The sequence below is a fragment of the Coregonus lavaretus genome, assembly GCF_964263955.1.
Source record: "Coregonus lavaretus genome assembly, chromosome: 14".
NCBI classification, from domain to species: Eukaryota; Metazoa; Chordata; class Actinopteri; order Salmoniformes; family Salmonidae; genus Coregonus; species Coregonus lavaretus.
Window position 1 is genome coordinate 19,931,381 of NC_140001.1, and position 16,467 is coordinate 19,947,847.

The 16,467-nt window shown below is 41.1% G+C and overlaps 1 protein-coding gene, 1 long non-coding RNA gene and 1 pseudogene across 3 annotated transcripts; all 3 read left to right on the forward strand.

Moving 5' to 3' along the window:
* Window positions 1–1,694: 1,694 nt before the first annotated feature.
* On the forward strand, window positions 1,695–3,092 carry LOC311141543. Its single transcript, XR_014614228.1, has 2 exons — window positions 1,695–1,787; window positions 1,893–3,092. It is a non-coding gene; the product is annotated as an uncharacterized lncRNA (long non-coding RNA).
* Window positions 3,093–5,449: 2,357 nt separating this feature from the next.
* On the forward strand, window positions 5,450–9,206 carry LOC311140934 (P2X purinoceptor 7-like; annotated as a pseudogene). Its single transcript, XR_014615514.1, has 8 exons — window positions 5,450–5,838; window positions 6,026–6,167; window positions 6,994–7,130; window positions 7,216–7,306; window positions 7,447–7,512; window positions 7,590–7,694; window positions 7,838–7,945; window positions 8,132–9,206. The product of XR_014615514.1 is annotated as a P2X purinoceptor 7-like (transcript).
* A 1,330-nt stretch (window positions 9,207–10,536) lies between these two features.
* Window positions 10,537–16,323, forward strand: LOC311140935 (P2X purinoceptor 4a-like; the record flags this gene model as incomplete). The annotated part of the gene is made up of 5 exons (XM_084176201.1): window positions 10,537–10,694; window positions 12,796–12,876; window positions 15,209–15,350; window positions 15,973–16,037; window positions 16,118–16,323. 5 exons carry the CDS (start codon window positions 10,537–10,539, stop codon window positions 16,194–16,196), a joined length of 525 nt encoding a protein of 174 aa, XP_084032327.1. The 3' UTR covers window positions 16,197–16,323.
* Window positions 16,324–16,467: the final 144 nt, after the last annotated feature.

The following is a 16,467-nucleotide window of genomic DNA, read 5'->3' on the forward strand; positions in this document are numbered from 1 at the left end:
GGTTAGCTAACATGCTAAGTAGTTGCAAAGTAGCTAAAAAGTAGTTAGTTGTTGCAAAGTTTCTAATTAGCTAAAATGCTAAAGTTGTCCGTGATGAGATTCAGACATTCGCATTATACGCCCACCCATCCACCCCGACTAACCACCCAACTTTTTGCCTTAAGTAACCTTCTGTGTTATACAACCATACCAAACGTAACATATCATACTCATTTGAGTGTTCTGGATTTATATTTACTATGTTATGTCTAGTCTATGAGACCAGGCTGTTATTAGAATAAACACTTAATTTCTTGATAATAAATCAAATAAAATCAAAATGTGTCTGTTTCCCATTTTTTTTAAATATTTTTATTCTTAAAAGAAATAAACAATAGAATGTAAAGTACTATTTGGTGAGAGATACAAAGGTTCTGCAGTCCAAAACCTGAAAGAAAATTCTTCAAACTCTTCCCATTTTTCAAAAAATGTTTAGTTCTTAAAAGAAAATGCCCAATTAAACAATATAATGTAAAGTACTATTTGATGAGATATGCAAAGGTCCAAAACCTGAAAGAGCATTCTTCAAACTCTTCCCATTTCATTTACAGTGTCTAGTGAAAGTCTACACACCACTTGCACAGTTTTCACCTTTTGCTGCCTTAAAATTATGTAGATCTAAAAAAGGAATACATTGGATTATATTGGGTTTTCCCCCTATTTATCTACACAGCCTGCTTCACATTAACAAAGTGAAAATTATAGAAAATGTTCTTAGTTAATAAAAAATATGAAAGATGTCTTGATTGCATATGTCTTCACACCCCAGAGTTAATAGTTGGTGGAAGCACCTTTGGCAGCAATTACAGCTGTGAATCATTTTGAATAAGATTCTACCAAATCTATCCATTGTTTTTGTTAAAATTGCTCAAGCTCTGTAAATTTGGTTGGGAATCATTGATGGACAGCAATATTCAAACTTTGTCTCTGATTGTCAAGCAGATTCAAGTCAGGACTGCTACTGGACAACTCAGGAACTCTCAACACCATGCTGGTGTGTCTTTGGCATTAACATTTGTGTAATTGTCCCACTGAAAAATAAAACTGACATTGAAATAGTGTAGACTTTCACTAGGTACTGTATATAAAGCCACGCTCCTTAATTTGTGCAAATCATCATTAAGAAAATACATAAAAAAGATGAAAAGCCAAAGTCAATACATGCACCTTCTACTTAAAAAGAAATACTATGAAACCCAGTACACCTAAGGATAAAAATCCAACAACAGCAGTAGCAAAAAGGGATTTTACAACAAGAAAATATGAACTTGTTTGTAATATCTGGCAACTACAAAAATTAAGTATATTGTGACATAATACACTGTCCTGAAGAACTGAAAAGGAGACAATGTATTAAAACTCAAAAGCATATCAAGCTGCTCCAGTTTCTCCACTCAGGCTTTTGCTTGATGCATTTGATGCTTTGATACCGCAGAAAAGAGCCCAGAGTTTCTCCCTCAGGTTCTTATTGGAGATGGTCAAGAGAACGCCTGATGCTATGCAATAGAAGGAGTAGCCCAGCAGGAGTGAGTTAATGCTAATATCAGAGCCATATAGTTTAGAGAGATAGAACAGGGAGATGGTGGTCAGCGTGGTTATGTAGACCCCCACCAGGGCCACAGTAAGCTTGCACACCAGCAGGTAGGAGTCAGCACTCTGAACATCGGTCTTGTTCTTTCTCATCTCCAGCGTGTGTTTGCAGAGATGGACCACCAGTCTGATGGAGGAGGGAACCATCACCATCACAGGTAACGGAGCCAGGTAGCAGATGAAGACTAACACATAAAGGTTCGTGTTGATCCAAGTGGGGAATAGAGGTGTCTTAATCACGCAGGTGGTGTTCTTTGTCATAGGTGTTGCGTACGACTCGTTACGGTAATTAAGGGAGAAGAACGGGGCAAACATCACACAGGAGTTCAAGAAGGTCACTGCAAGAGTCACGTTGATGATGGGTGAGATGTTTGTCTTGATCTTAGCGAACAGCTCAGAGGTGAAGTTGACCACCTTCACACAGTAGAGGACACTCAGCCAGGCGATGGACCAGAAGCTCAAACAGCTGCTGCTCAGCCACACATACACCATGGCACAGAAGAACATGGGTAGATCATCCCAACACATCACCCCAGCCCACATGGTGACCACGATGCCAAAGGTGGAGAGGTGCAGGAAAACATTGCCCAGGGAGATAGTGGAGATGATCAGTCCCACAGTCTGGACACCTCCAGCCTTCCACTGCTGGAACATGGTTGTTATCAGGTTGAAGGTGTTCCATAGCACTCCAATAACAACCAGGACAGCTATACCATACAGCTGGACATCATGTTGTCCAAAACCCATAGTTATAACCAGAGGAGAACAATTTGGCAGAATTCCTCTTTGTTATGAAGCAGAGTATTATCCACATACCATTTTATAGAGAAAATGAGTATTCCTATGCAAATCTGTTTCTGTGAGTCATGATTCTCTGAGATAATGTAAATGAGGGACAATGCTGATTGATGTTAGGGCATGGCCATTCCACAGCAGAATTTGAACACACAAATTAGCCATGAGGAAGACAAGTCACGTTAGTCATTACCATTTTGCTTTTATGAAAAGCATGCATGAAGTATACATTGACTAGAATGTAGACTATTACTGGATTTGCAATGTTGTAACCAGACACAGATTAAATTGAAGACGGAGGGGGGGAGTAGGGATGGAAGATAGTCAATACTTGTTTTTGTATCATCTCAAGCACTCTCATTGTCCCTACTGAGGATAAACATGACATGTTACTTACTGTCTGGCTTGCCACTCTATCCATCGTGCCATGGTTTTTGTTTATAGACCAGACAGTCATTTACTTACAAGCATCTTCTGGGGCTGGTTTTACATTTTTAAACCATGGAAATTATATGTATTTTATTTTCCTTTGACTGATGAGGCTGGATGTATTTCCTTATTCAAATCCATTATGTATTTAATTTGTACAAATTAGCTTATTCAAAATGAAGTGTTGTGCTTTTCATCCTGTTTCAATGTCATGTAATTCACAATGCAAATGGTTTTGAGTCCATAGTCTCTTTTCTCCAGATTTTATATTTTTCTCAGGCGTAATTGCACAAGCAATTGTAATGTCACACAATAACAAAAATTAATATATTGAACTACAGTGAAACCAATTTAATATGGTACCTTGTTACTAAAGCTATCTGTGACATAATTATATAGTCCTCCTTTTCAAGCTCCTATGCTGTCCAAATACATCCAATTCCTTTCCATACTAATTATTTACTGCTATCTAGAGTTTACAATTATTTATTGATTGGGCACCAAATCAGGAAACTGGTTTGGCACAACTTTCCCCCCAAAGAAACAGTCACTCATACTGCATAAAAAAACATCAAAGCCTACTATAGCCTATATCATATCTGGACTAGGATGCAGTGCACATCTTCACAATCAAGTTTAGTGGTCAGGATACAGCCATGCCCAGATACAATGACTTCCTTCATAAGGATATCTGACCCTTTGATTTGCAAATACTGACAGTGACAGAAATCTTCATTTCATCTCCTTTATCGGTGTACCCCAAGGCAGGTCTACATCATATGTTAGTCTTTCATTCATATGAATGCGTTCATGTAATTTTCATGTAATGAATTATCATATAATTTCAAAGTAGCAAATAACATAAAACAATAGACAAACGCTACTTTGTTCCAGCTTTGGCTGCACAACGGGATACATGCATACTGCCATACAACAACGATGACTGGACCAGTCTTGAATTTCACAGACGTAGAATATTGTTCAGTAAATGGAACTGAAACAGCTCCAAGCAGATGGACATGTGATCATTGACCCACACAGGAAGGAGAAGAACCAGTATGAGTCAGAAGAAAGAGATTCACTCTCTCAGACATCCAAAATGCCTTGTAAACTGCTAAATCTATGTGAGTATGAAACACATAAACTGGTCTGAATTCAAAGTGTAAGGCTGGGATCGCTGAAATTGACATTTAACGGAGTCATACTGATGTTCATCTGGTGAGTATTCTGCAGAATGATTCAGTTTGCGGTAATAACGGTAGTAGACGAGGAACGCCCACGCACCTTGATCAAGAATGTGTGCATGAAAATAAAGTATGAATGTTATTATAGATAATGAATACATTCTGAAATAATGATGTATTACTTTTATCAATTGTATTTACTATTTATTTTAATTTGTTTACCATCCATCTTCCAGCCATACCAATAATATTTCAAAATGAATGTTATTATAGATAATGAATACATTCTAAAATAATGATGTATTACTTTGATCAATTGTATTTACTATTTATATTTATTTATTTACCATCCATCTTCTTCTAGCCATACCAATAGTATTTGAAAACTATCAGGGACACATAATAGTAATTTACTCCAATTTGCAACATTCTACACTGCTCAAAAAAATAAAGGGAACACTTAAACAACACAATGTAACTCCAAGTCAATCACACTTCTGTGAAATCAAACTGTCCACTTAGGAAGCAACACTGATTGACAATACATTTCACATTCTGTTGTGCAAATGGAATAGACAACAGGTGGAAATTATAGGCAATTAGCAATAAAGGACTGCTTTTGCAGGAGGCTGATGTTTTGGTCACTTTTGAATGCTGGCGGTGCTTTCACTCTAGTGGTAGCATGAGACAGAGTCTACAACCCACACAAGTGGCTCAGGTAGTGCAGCTCATCCAGGATGGCACATCAATGCGAGCTGTGGCAAGAAGGTTTGCTGTGTCTGTCAGCGTAGTGTCCAGAGCATGGAGGCGCTACCAGAAGACAGGCCAGTACATCAGGAGACGTGGAGGAGGCCGTAGGAGGGCAACAACCCAGCAGCAGGACTGCTACCTCCGCCTTTGTGCAAGGAGGAGCAGGAGGAGCACTGCCAGAGCCCTGCAAAATGACCTCCAGCAGGCCACAAATGTGCATGTGTCTGCTCAAACGGTCAGAAACAGACTCCATGAGGGTGGTATGAGGGCCCGACGTCCACAGGTGGGGGTTGTGCTTACAGCCCAACACCGTGCAGGACGTTTGGCATTTGCCAGAGAACACCAAGATTGGCAAATTCGCCACTGGCGCCCTGTGCTCTTCACAGATGAAAGCAGGTTCACACTGAGCACATGTGACAGATGTGACAGAGTCTGGAGACGCCATGGAGAACGTTCTGCTGCCTGCAACATCCTCCAGCATGACCGGTTTGGCGGTGGGTCAGTCATGGTGTGGGGTGGCATTTCTTTGGGGGGGCGCACAGCCCTCCATGTGCTCGCCAGAGGTAGCCTGACTGCCATTAGGTACCGAGATGAGATCCTCAGACCCCTTGTGAGACCATATGCTGGTGCGGTTGACCCTGGGTTCCTCCTAATGCAAGACAATGCTAGACCTCATGTCGCTGGAGTGTGTCAGCAGTTCCTGCAAGAGGAAGGCATTGATGCTATGGACTGGCCCGCCCGTTCCCCAGACCTGAATCCAATTGAGCACATGTTCCCGATTTAGCGGAGACTGCATTCACGGTAAACGCTGAATATGTCGGCTCAATCGGAAATGACCTTTACATTTCTATCGCGGAATCCGTAACGCTTCAGCATTACAGATTGAATAGAGCCCTAAACCGTCAGCTGTAAAAAAGACAATTAAAAAGATATCTTCAATAATGCAATTGATGACTGCTCTGACATCTAGGCCTGCTCTCTTGGCATCAGCTGAGAACTTCACAGTCCTCATCAAGAACAACATCAGATTCCCAAACTTTAACTTCATTAGGTGAGACTGCCCAATTCAATGTGAATAGATTTGTTTATTTTTAGCTTGCACTCTACAGGTCTCAAGTATATTATATTCAGAGTAACCTTCACCACCCCACCTTTACATACTCAGAGGGTCATAATCACAAAAAACAAGCACCTTCTTTAAATTCAGCTGATCTTACTGATGTGTGTCTGTCTCACAGAAGGAACATCCTCCCTGAGATGACAGACAGCCACCTGAAGCACTGCCAATTTAACAGGCGTACAGACCCCTGGTGCCCCATATTCCGCCTCAGGGACATTGTGCAGGAGGCCAGAGAGAACTTCTCAGAGATGGCAGTTGAGGTGGGCTGCTCTGTTAGAGGGAATTTCTCAAACAACCACAAATTTACTCTATGACGCTGAATTATTTGTACATTATTTTATTTTTTTTACATTTTTTATTCATTTAGCAGACGCTATTATCCAGAGCGACTTACAGTTAGTGAGTACATACATTTTTCATACTTGCCCCCCGTGGGAATCGAACCCACAACCCTGCTGTTGCAAGCGCCATGCTCTACCAACTGAGCTACAGGATGTCACTGATGTCTGCATCTATTTTGGCACTGCCAGTTCATAACGTTGGACATATTTGATTACTTAATGAATCACAGAATTAAATCACCTTAATTACATCAGATGTGAGAGGGTTTACATGATTGTCAGGTAAGGTTGATGTAAAACAAGTTGAGTAGATTTTATTTTTTTATTTTTTTATTTAACCTTTATTTAACCAGGTAAGCCAGTTGAGAACAAGTTCTCATTTACAACTGCGACCTGGCCAAGATAAAGCAAAGGAGTGCGATAAAAACAACAACAACACAGTTACATATGGGATAAACTAAAAGTACAGAAAAAAACATAATAGAAAAATAGAAAATCTATATACAGTGTGTGCAAATGTAGTAAGTTATGGAGGTAAGGCAATAAATAGGCCATAGTGCAAAATAGTTACAATTTAGTATTAACACTGGAATGATAGATGTGCAGAACATGATGTGCAAATAGAGATACTGGGGTGCAAATGAGCAAAATAAATAACAATATGGGGATGAGGTAGTTGGGTGGGCTAATTACAGATGGGCTGTGTACAGGTGCAGATCATCTCCACCATGCTCTCTCACCACAGGGTGGCGACATTGGGATCCAAATTAAGTGGGATTGTAACATGGACGGGTTCTTGCAGAACTGTCTGCCCAAATACTCCTTCCGCCGGCTGGATGAGAAGGAGAGCAACAGTATTCTGTACCCTGGTCTCAACTTCAGGTAATGGGGACTTTTTAGATATCGGTGCATCCAGATAACAGTGTAACATTGTTTATTACAGTTTTATAACTACATGTGTTGGCAGGTTTGCTAGATATCAGATAGAGAAAGGTGTTGGGGAGAGAACCCTGTTTAAAGCATTTGGGATCAGGTTTGATGTCATGGTATTTGGAAAGGTTTGTATGACTTATTAAGTCTTATCATTCAAACCTGCAATAATGATGATGGTAAACTTATGAATGTGCATATATTATTCTAATCAATGCATGAATCAGAAAAATACAAATGGTAATGTATAATGTGTGTTCTTTTAAAGGCAGGAAAATTCAGCATAATCCAACTGATCATCTATATTGGATCAACTCTATCCTATTATGCACTGGTGAGCTTAATTCAGCTTTTTTGAAATTCAACATTTTAATAGGTAAAGAAGCTTACATGGACTGTGACTTTCCCCAGACCACTTTATTCATTGACTGGCTCATTGGGACCAGCTGCTTCTCTAAAGAAGCCAGACAGAACTACTCAGAGAAAAAGGTTGAATCTGTTCAGGACAGACAACAGGTAGGAGTGGGATGGCATTCCCCACTTGGGATTATACATGCCCTCAAACCCACAGCAACATTTGCATTCCCATTGCCTGAATGTTGGATGTAAATATGTGGTGAGACGCTAAACAATGGGACTATTCTTCTTCTGTGTTCCAGTGCATTCTCTGTGTCTCGTTTGTGGACGAGAACCATATAAGAGTGGTGAAAAGATCACATAAGAAAAGTTTACAACAAGTGAAGCCCATCTCCGTTCACCCATTCAAGGTTAGCATAACTATGTTTTCCCAAATGTAGTGCCATTCTCACCCCCTGATACAGTAGATACTCACTTTTAAGCTCACTTTATGTTACCCTTTTCTTGTCTTTTATACAGTTAGTCAGCAAGGTAATATATTGTATATAAGTACATATGACTACTGTGATATGTATGTATTGCACTCTTGTTGTCAGGACGACATAAGGCACCTGAGTGCCATGGTTGGTGTATTGCAGAAAGGGAACATCGTAGACAAGCAGCCCCAGGCTCTCCCCCGGCCCAGCCGTCCAGCCTGGTGTCTGTGTGGCTGCTGCGTCCCCTCCACCCATCCCCCGGCCCAGCCGTCCAGCCTGGTGTCTGTGTGGCTGCTGCCTCCCCTCCACCCATCCCCAGGAGCAGCTGTGCTGCAGGCGCTGCATCACCACCTCCTCCCTGTTTGAACAGCTGGTGCTGAGTCGGCCCGTGTTGGAGGCAGTGTTGCTGTACAGGGAGCCTCTTTGTGAGCTGACCGAGGCGGAGCAGCGGACCACCGCCCTGCGCCACTGCGCCTACATACAGTATATCAGCTGGAGATTTGGGGCCCCACTCAGAGAAAGCCTCCCTGTCATGCCCAGTTGTAGCGTGTGGAGAATCAGAGAGGAATACTCCAGCCAAGATGGAGAGTACACTGGCCTGAGGCCCAGCAGAACTACTTCTCCCCAGTCCAGCCCTAACACACAGCTTTAGGGAAGAGGGAGAGTCAGTGTTCTAGAAAGTAGTGTTCTACATAGAAAGCTCCATCAGAGATTGGTCCTCATAGCTCCATCAGAGATTGGTCCTCATAGCTCCATCAGAGATTGGTCCTCATAGCTCCATCAGAGATTGGTCCTCATAGCTCCATCAGAGATTGGTCCTCATAGCTCCATCAGAGATTGGTCCTCATAGCTCCATCAGAGATTGGTCCTCATAGCTCCATCAGAGATTGGTCCTCATCATGTAGCGGCTGTATCATGCATTTGTACTGGTGTATTTATCTAATCTTCCATTCAGCATTAAGGTTAACATTTTCAACCTAAACATTATCCTCGCCTGTAGATATTGTGTATATCCATCCCACTGTCTAGAGACCATTAATGATAAAGAGGGAAATAGCGTAAAATACTTAATCTTAGATGACAACGAACTGGAGCTAACTGGAGGAGGGAATTGTATTATCATTTTGTTGACTGTCTGCATACATGTAACCTATTTCAATTATTTTTTATATTGGAACAGATCTTTTTTACCATGTGCAATAAATGTAATTTTGAAAATATTGTTGACTTGATGATGATGTAATTTCACATCTTCTCCAGTTCTTGTGTGCATACAATAGTACATATGGATCCATTGTAGTCGATGTACAGTAGTTTTATTATGCCTCTACTCCAATGAGATAGATTTGCGAAATGAGCCAGGGTCAGTTGTAGTTTTCATACTAGCAATGATGATGGTTGTACTATTATCTCAGCAGGCTGTGAGTGTGAGACCTGTTTACCTCTTGTATCACTCCCATTGCTAGTTTGCTACAGTATATCCATAACTCAGATGATGGGCTGCTGTAGCTGTCAGAGCTGAATCTGCTGTTTGTTTGATTACGAAACACCAATAATTATTGTGGTTAAGAGCAAAGTGGTGGGAGCTGTCTTTAGATTAATCCAGTTTCTGGTCATCTTTTATGTGTTTGGAAAAATTGGGGCTTCAATTATTTCCGTTTCTATTACAAAGCCATCTATATTAAGTCATTGTGGATGATGTGTGATTGTATCACTTTATCTCTACACTTGTGTTGTGTCTAACCTGTTATACTGCAGGTATGTGCAAAAGTCTTACCAGGAGACAGACTCAGTGATCAGCTGTCACCACCTAGGCTTTTAAGACTTTTAATGAATTTTTTATCTTAAACACATTTTATTCTAGGTAGCTAGGAATGTATAGGTAGCTATCAAGTACTGCCTTCCCCAACATCTCTGATCTGGGTGCCCTTGTGTGGGATTTGGCTGATTACAACATCCCCACTCAGGTAGCATCATATACTCAATACACTTCATCTACAGTGTATCACCTTCTGGTCAGTTTGAGTTCAAATTGTATTTGGTAATTGTTTTAATATTTTTGTATAAGAAGGGGATTTGTTTTAGGAAAATGTGTTCTTTGTCTGGTAGGGTGAGAGTTTTTTCTTTGTGTTGACCAACATGATTGTCACCCCCAATCAAACTCAACTGAGCTGATTTCTTCTTTAAAATACACTGACATGTATAATAGGCTATATTGTGAAACGTTTAGTTAATGTATGAATTTAATACTACTAAAAATATATTGTAACATGTATAATGAGACTGTAGTTACACATTAAAACATTTACTTATAAAACCTTTATTTCAATTGTAGTCAAAAAGGTATTTGAATGTTAGTGAAATGTGATCCTGTATCTTCTTAAGATCCTAAACCAATCCTCCATTTGCATGTCAGACAGTGAGTGCACAGAGGGATCCAGTGATGTTCGTGGCAACGGTAGGCTTCCATGTCATGCTGATAAATCCTTGTAGAATTGTTAACAAGGGCAGCAACCAGCAAAGAGATGGATGAAACATTCATTCAGGGTTTCATAAGAAAATACATATCAACTGCTCCAGAGAAATGTATCCAGACAGGGCTATGCGTAAACTACTCAGAGACTGTCAAAACCTGTGAGGTGCTATCTTGGTGTCCTCTTGAAATAGACACTAACCTACCTGAGTAAATAAGAACACATTACAGTGCATTCGGAAAGTATTCAGACCCCTTGACTTTTTCCACATTTTGTTACGTTACAGCCTTATGCTAAAATGGATTAAATATTTTTTATTATTCTCATCAAGCTACACACAATACCCCATAATGACAAAGCAAAAACAGGTTTTTTTGATTTTTTTGCAAATTTATAAAAAATAAACAGAAATACCTTATTTACATAAGTATTCAGACCCTTTGCTATGAGACTCGAAATTGAGCTCAGGTGTATCCTGTTTCCATTGATCATCCTTGAGATGTTTCTACAACTTGATTGGAGTCCACCTGTGGAAAATTCTATTGATTGGACATGATTTGGAAAGGCACACACCTGTCTATATAACGTCCCACAGTTGACAGATCTGGGGAAGGGTAGCAAAAAATGTCTGCAACATTGAAGGTCCATCAATCTACACACAATACCCCATAATGACAATGAAAAAACAGGTTTCTAGAAATGTTTGCATATTTAAAATACAGAAATATCACATTTACATAAGTATTCAGACCCTTTACTCATTACTTTGTTGAAGCACATTTGGCAGCGATTACAGCCTCGAGTCTTTTGGGGTATTACATTTTACATTTTTAGTCATTTAGCAGATGCTCTTATCCAGAGCGACTTACAGTTAGTGAGTGCATACATTTTTTTTTTCATACTGATGCTACAAGCTTGGCACACGTGTATTTGGTGAGTTTCTCCCATTCTTCGCTGCAGATCCTCTCAAGCTCTGTCAGGTTGGATGGGGAGCGTCACTGCACAGCCATTTTCAGGTCTCTCCAGAGATGTTAGATCGGGTTCAAGTCCGTGCTCTGGCTGGGCCACTCAAGGACATTCAGAGACTTGTCCCGAAGCCACTCCTGCGTTGTCTTGGCAGTGTGCTTAGGGTCATTGTCCTTTGGAAGGTGAACCTTCAACCCAGTCTGAGGTCCTCAGCGCTTTGGAACAGGTTTTCATCAAGGATCTCTCTGTACTTTGCTCCGTTCATCTTTCCCTCGATCACGACTAGTCTCCCAGTCCAAGCCGCTGAAAAACAAAATCCCCACAGCATGATGCTGCCACCACCATGCTTCACCGTAGGGATGGTGCCAGGTTTCCTCCAGACGTGATGCTTAGCATTCAGGCCAAAGAGTTCAATCTTGGTTTCAACAGACCAGAGAATCTTGTTTCTCATGATCTGAGAGTCCTTTAGATGCCTTTTGGCAAACTCCAAGCGGGCGGTCATGTGCCTTTTACTGAGGAGTGGCTTCCGTCTGGCCACTCTACCATAAAGGCCTGATTGGTGGAGTGCTTCAGAGATGGTTGTCCTTCTGGAAGGTTCTCCCATCTCCACAGAGGAACTCTGGAGCTCTGTCAGTGACCACCGGATTCTTTGTCACCTCCCTGACCAAGGCCCTTCTCCCCCGATTTCTCAGTTTGGCTTGGCGGCCAGCTCTAGGAAGAGTCTTGGTGGTTCCAAACTTCTTCCATTTAAGAATGATGGAGGCCACTGTGTTCTTGGGGACTTTCAATGCTGCAGAAATGTTTTGGTACCCTTCCCCAGATCTGTACCTCGACACAATCCTGTCTCTGAGCTCTACGGAAAATTCCTTCGACCTCCTGGCTTGGTTTTTGCTCTGACATGCACTGTCAACTGTGGGATTTTATATAGACAGGTGTGTGCCTTTCCAAATCATGTCCAATCAATTTAATTTCCCACAGGTGGACTCCAATCAAGTTGTAGAAACATCTCAAGGATGATCGATGGAAACAGGATACACCCGAGCTCAATTTCAAGCCTCATAGCAAAGGGTCTGAATACTTATGTAAATAAGGTAGTTCTGTTTTTTATTTTCAAGACATTAGCAAAAATGTCTGAAAACCAGTTTTCGCTTCGTCATTATGGGGTATTGTGTGTAGATTGATGAGAGGGGAAAAGTATTTCATCCATTTTAGAATAAGGCTGTAACGTAGTAAAATGGGGAAAAGGAAAGGGGTCTGAATACTTTCCGAATGCACTGTATAATATGATCCATGAGGGTATAGTCAGATGGCAAGGTATAATAGGTGTCGTGTTTTGTATCATAGACATGCACTGCTGGCTGCAGCAGGGGACATCACGGTGCTAATCAAAAACAGTGTGACATATCCCAAATTCGACTTTCACATGTGAGTCATGTATACTGAACAAAAATATAAATGCAACATGTGTTGTAAAGTGTTGGTCCCATGTTTCATGAGCTGAAATAAAATATCATAGAAATGTTACATACGCATAAAAATATTATTTATCTCAAATTTGGTGCACAATTTCTCTACATCCCTGACAAGTGTGGCATATCAACAAGCTGATTAACCTCTTAAGGATCAGACCCTTTTTTTCAATTTTCGCCTAAAATGACATACCCAAATCTAACTGCCTGTAGCTCAGGACCTGTGTCACGCCCTGGCTCTGGGGACACTGTTATGTTGAGCCAGGGTGTGTAATTCTATGTTTGTATTTCTATGTTGGCCTGAGTGACTCCCAATCAGAGGCAACGAGTGTCAGCTGGTTGTCTCTGATTGGGAGCCATATTTAACTGTCTGTCTTTCACTTTGTGTTTGTGGTTTCTTGTTCTTGTTTGGTTTGTGTTAAACCGTAGACATCACGTTATCGTCCGTTGTTTTGATCGTGTGATCATTCTATTAATAAATATGTACGCATTCAACGCTGCGCCTTGGTCTCTCCCTGACGTTCGTGACAACCTGAAGCAAGGATATGCATATTCTTGATACCATTTGAAAGGAAACACTTTGATGTTTGTGGAAATGTGAAATTAATGTAGGAGAAAATAACACATTAGATCTGGTAAAAGATAATACAAACAAAAAAACATCTGTTATTTTGTATTTTTTTTCATCATCTTTGAAATGCAAGAGAAAGGCCACAATATAATATTGCAGTTTAGGCACAATTTAGATTCTGGCCACTAGATGGCAGCAGTGTGTGCAACGTTTCTGATTAATACAGTGAAACATTGTAATAATGGACTATTTTGAATCAAGTCTGCCCAAACGTGCCGAATTGGTCAATTGATACATTTTCAACTACATAACTAGAGAACATACAAAAATGATATGATAATACAACATGTAAGTTTACACACTCCCAGCAATGTCATACATGATGGATCATTAGCTTATACACTAACTTTCACACATCTAGATGGCCGGGCGGGGTGGGTGTGGAGCCAGAGACAGCAAGGGTTCAAACTGTAGAACCTAGTTCCTACATTTTAATATAAAAATGGATTTCATCAAACAAAACGATGCTACATTTTTTCTCTGGGACCCTCAGGATGACAAATCAGAGCAAGATCACTGAATGTAAGTACATTATTTAACTTCAGAGGTGAATGTATCAAACCAGTTGCCGTGATAAGGTTTTTGTTGTTGTGCACTCTCCTCAAACAATAGCATGGTCTTTTTTCACTGTAATAGCTACTGTAAATTGGACAGTGCAGTTAGATTAACAAGGATGTAAGCTTCCTGCCCATATAAGACATGTCTATGTCCTGGAAAGTTTGCTGTTACTTACAACAGTCATGCTAATCACATTAGCGCACGTTAGCTCAACCGTCCCATTTACGGGACACCGAGTCCGTAGAGGTTAAACAGAATGATCATTACACGGGTGCACCTTGTGCTGGAGACAATAAAAGGCCACTAATATGTGCAGTTTTGTCACACAACACAATGCCACAGATGTCTCAAGTTGAGGGAGTGTGCAATTGGCATGCTGACTGCAGGAATGTCCACCAGAACTGTTGCCAGATAATTTAATGTTAATTTCTCTACCATAAGCCGCCTCCAACTTCGTTTTAGAGAATTTGACAGTATGCCCAACCGGCCTCACAACCGCAGACCGTGTGTAACCACCCCAGCCCAGGACCTCCACATTCGGCTTCTTCACCTGCGAGATCGTCTGAGACCAGCCACCCGGACAGCTGATGAAACTGAGGAGTATTTCTGTCTGTAATAAAGCCCTTTTGTGGGGAAAAACTCATTCTGATTGGCTGGGCCTGGCTCCCACCCATGACTGCGCCACTGCCCAGTCATGTGAAATCCCGGATGATCATTGGAAACAGGATGCACCTGAGCTCAATTTGGAGTCTCATAGCAAAGTGTCTGAATACTTATGTAAATAAGGTATTTCTGTTTTTTATTTTGTATAATTTTGGAAAAAAATCTAAACACCTGTTTTTGCTTTGTCATTATGGGGTATTGTGTGTAGATTGCTGAGGTTTTGTATTTATTTAATCCATTTTAGAATAAGGCTGTAACGTAACAAAATGTGGAAAAAGTCAAGGGGTCTGAATACTTTCCGAAGGCACTGTATGTTTGTTTGTGTGGCACTCAAGTGAAACATGTAATATGGAAAGGAATTAAGGCAGGACACCTGCTTAAGAGTTTTATTTTATTCTGCAGAATACCCCATATTTTCTCCTTTGGTCTCTTGCAGAAGAAACATTTTGGCTGATGTTAACCCTTCATATCTGAAGCAATGTGATTTCAATCACACAACAGACCTTGACTGTCCCATCTTCAGCCTCAAAGACATGGTCGCTGAAGCTGATGAGGACTTTCAGACCATGGCTATCAGGGTATAACATGTAGCTACTCACTTTCTCTTCTCAGGTCCCATTCAGATGACTCTGCATAAGCCCATACTAGTTATTCCTGAAGTTATTCTCAGTAGTTATGCCGTGTTTGGTTTGTGTTACAATTTATCCCTGCCCATCAGGCTATAGGCTATTTGGGCAGTAGTGTAACTCTCTGGTATATACACTAAGTATACCAAACTTTAGGGACACCTTCCTAATATTGACTCCCGAGTGGCGCAGTGGTCTAAGGCACTGCATCGCAGTGCTAGCTGTGCCACTAGAGATCCTGGTTCGAGTCCAGGCTCTGTCGCAGCCGGCCGCGAACGGGAGACCCATGAGCGGCGCACAATTGGTCCAGCGTCGTCAAAGGTATTTGGCCGGCAGGGATGTGAGTTTGTTTCCCACGGGGAGCCAGTATGAAAAAAACAAAACTTGTATGCATTCACTACCTGTAAGTCGCTCTGGATAAGAGCGTCTGCTAAATGACTAAAATGTAAATGTAATATTGATAGCTGAATTTTGAAATGAGACTATTTTATGGTTCTGTTTGTTAAGGGTGGTGTTCTTGGGATTGTGAATGACTGGAGCTGTGACCTGGCCTCAACATTACCGTGGCCCTAAGTACTCCTTCCGCAGGCTGGACAACAAAAACTCTGAGAACAACGTGGCCCCTGGATACAACTTTAGGTGAGATCAATGAACATGTGGACACAACACTGTAAAGAGAATACATATAGCTTTTCAACAAGACTATGCTATTTCCACAGGTTTGCCAAGTACTACAAAACCGCTGATGATGTGGAAACAAGAACCTTGAAGCCATGCTCTTTTTGTCCAGACCTCTAACCACCTCCAATCTCCAGCCCCTGCCACTAAACAACATGCATGCACTCATATTTCCAACTAAGCCTCTTCAGTGTACGACCTATCAAACTGCTGTGAAGTTTAGCCAGAATGCTTGCTTACATGTGCACCGGGGCCGTACAGACTTCCTGTTTAGATTAAGACACTGCAGAGCGAGATATGGCTCGGAAAACCTACCATAATCCAGGGATGAGAACTGCATTGTACTCCGAATTGTCCCTTTATCCCAACTGTTACACCGAGAAGATTGAAC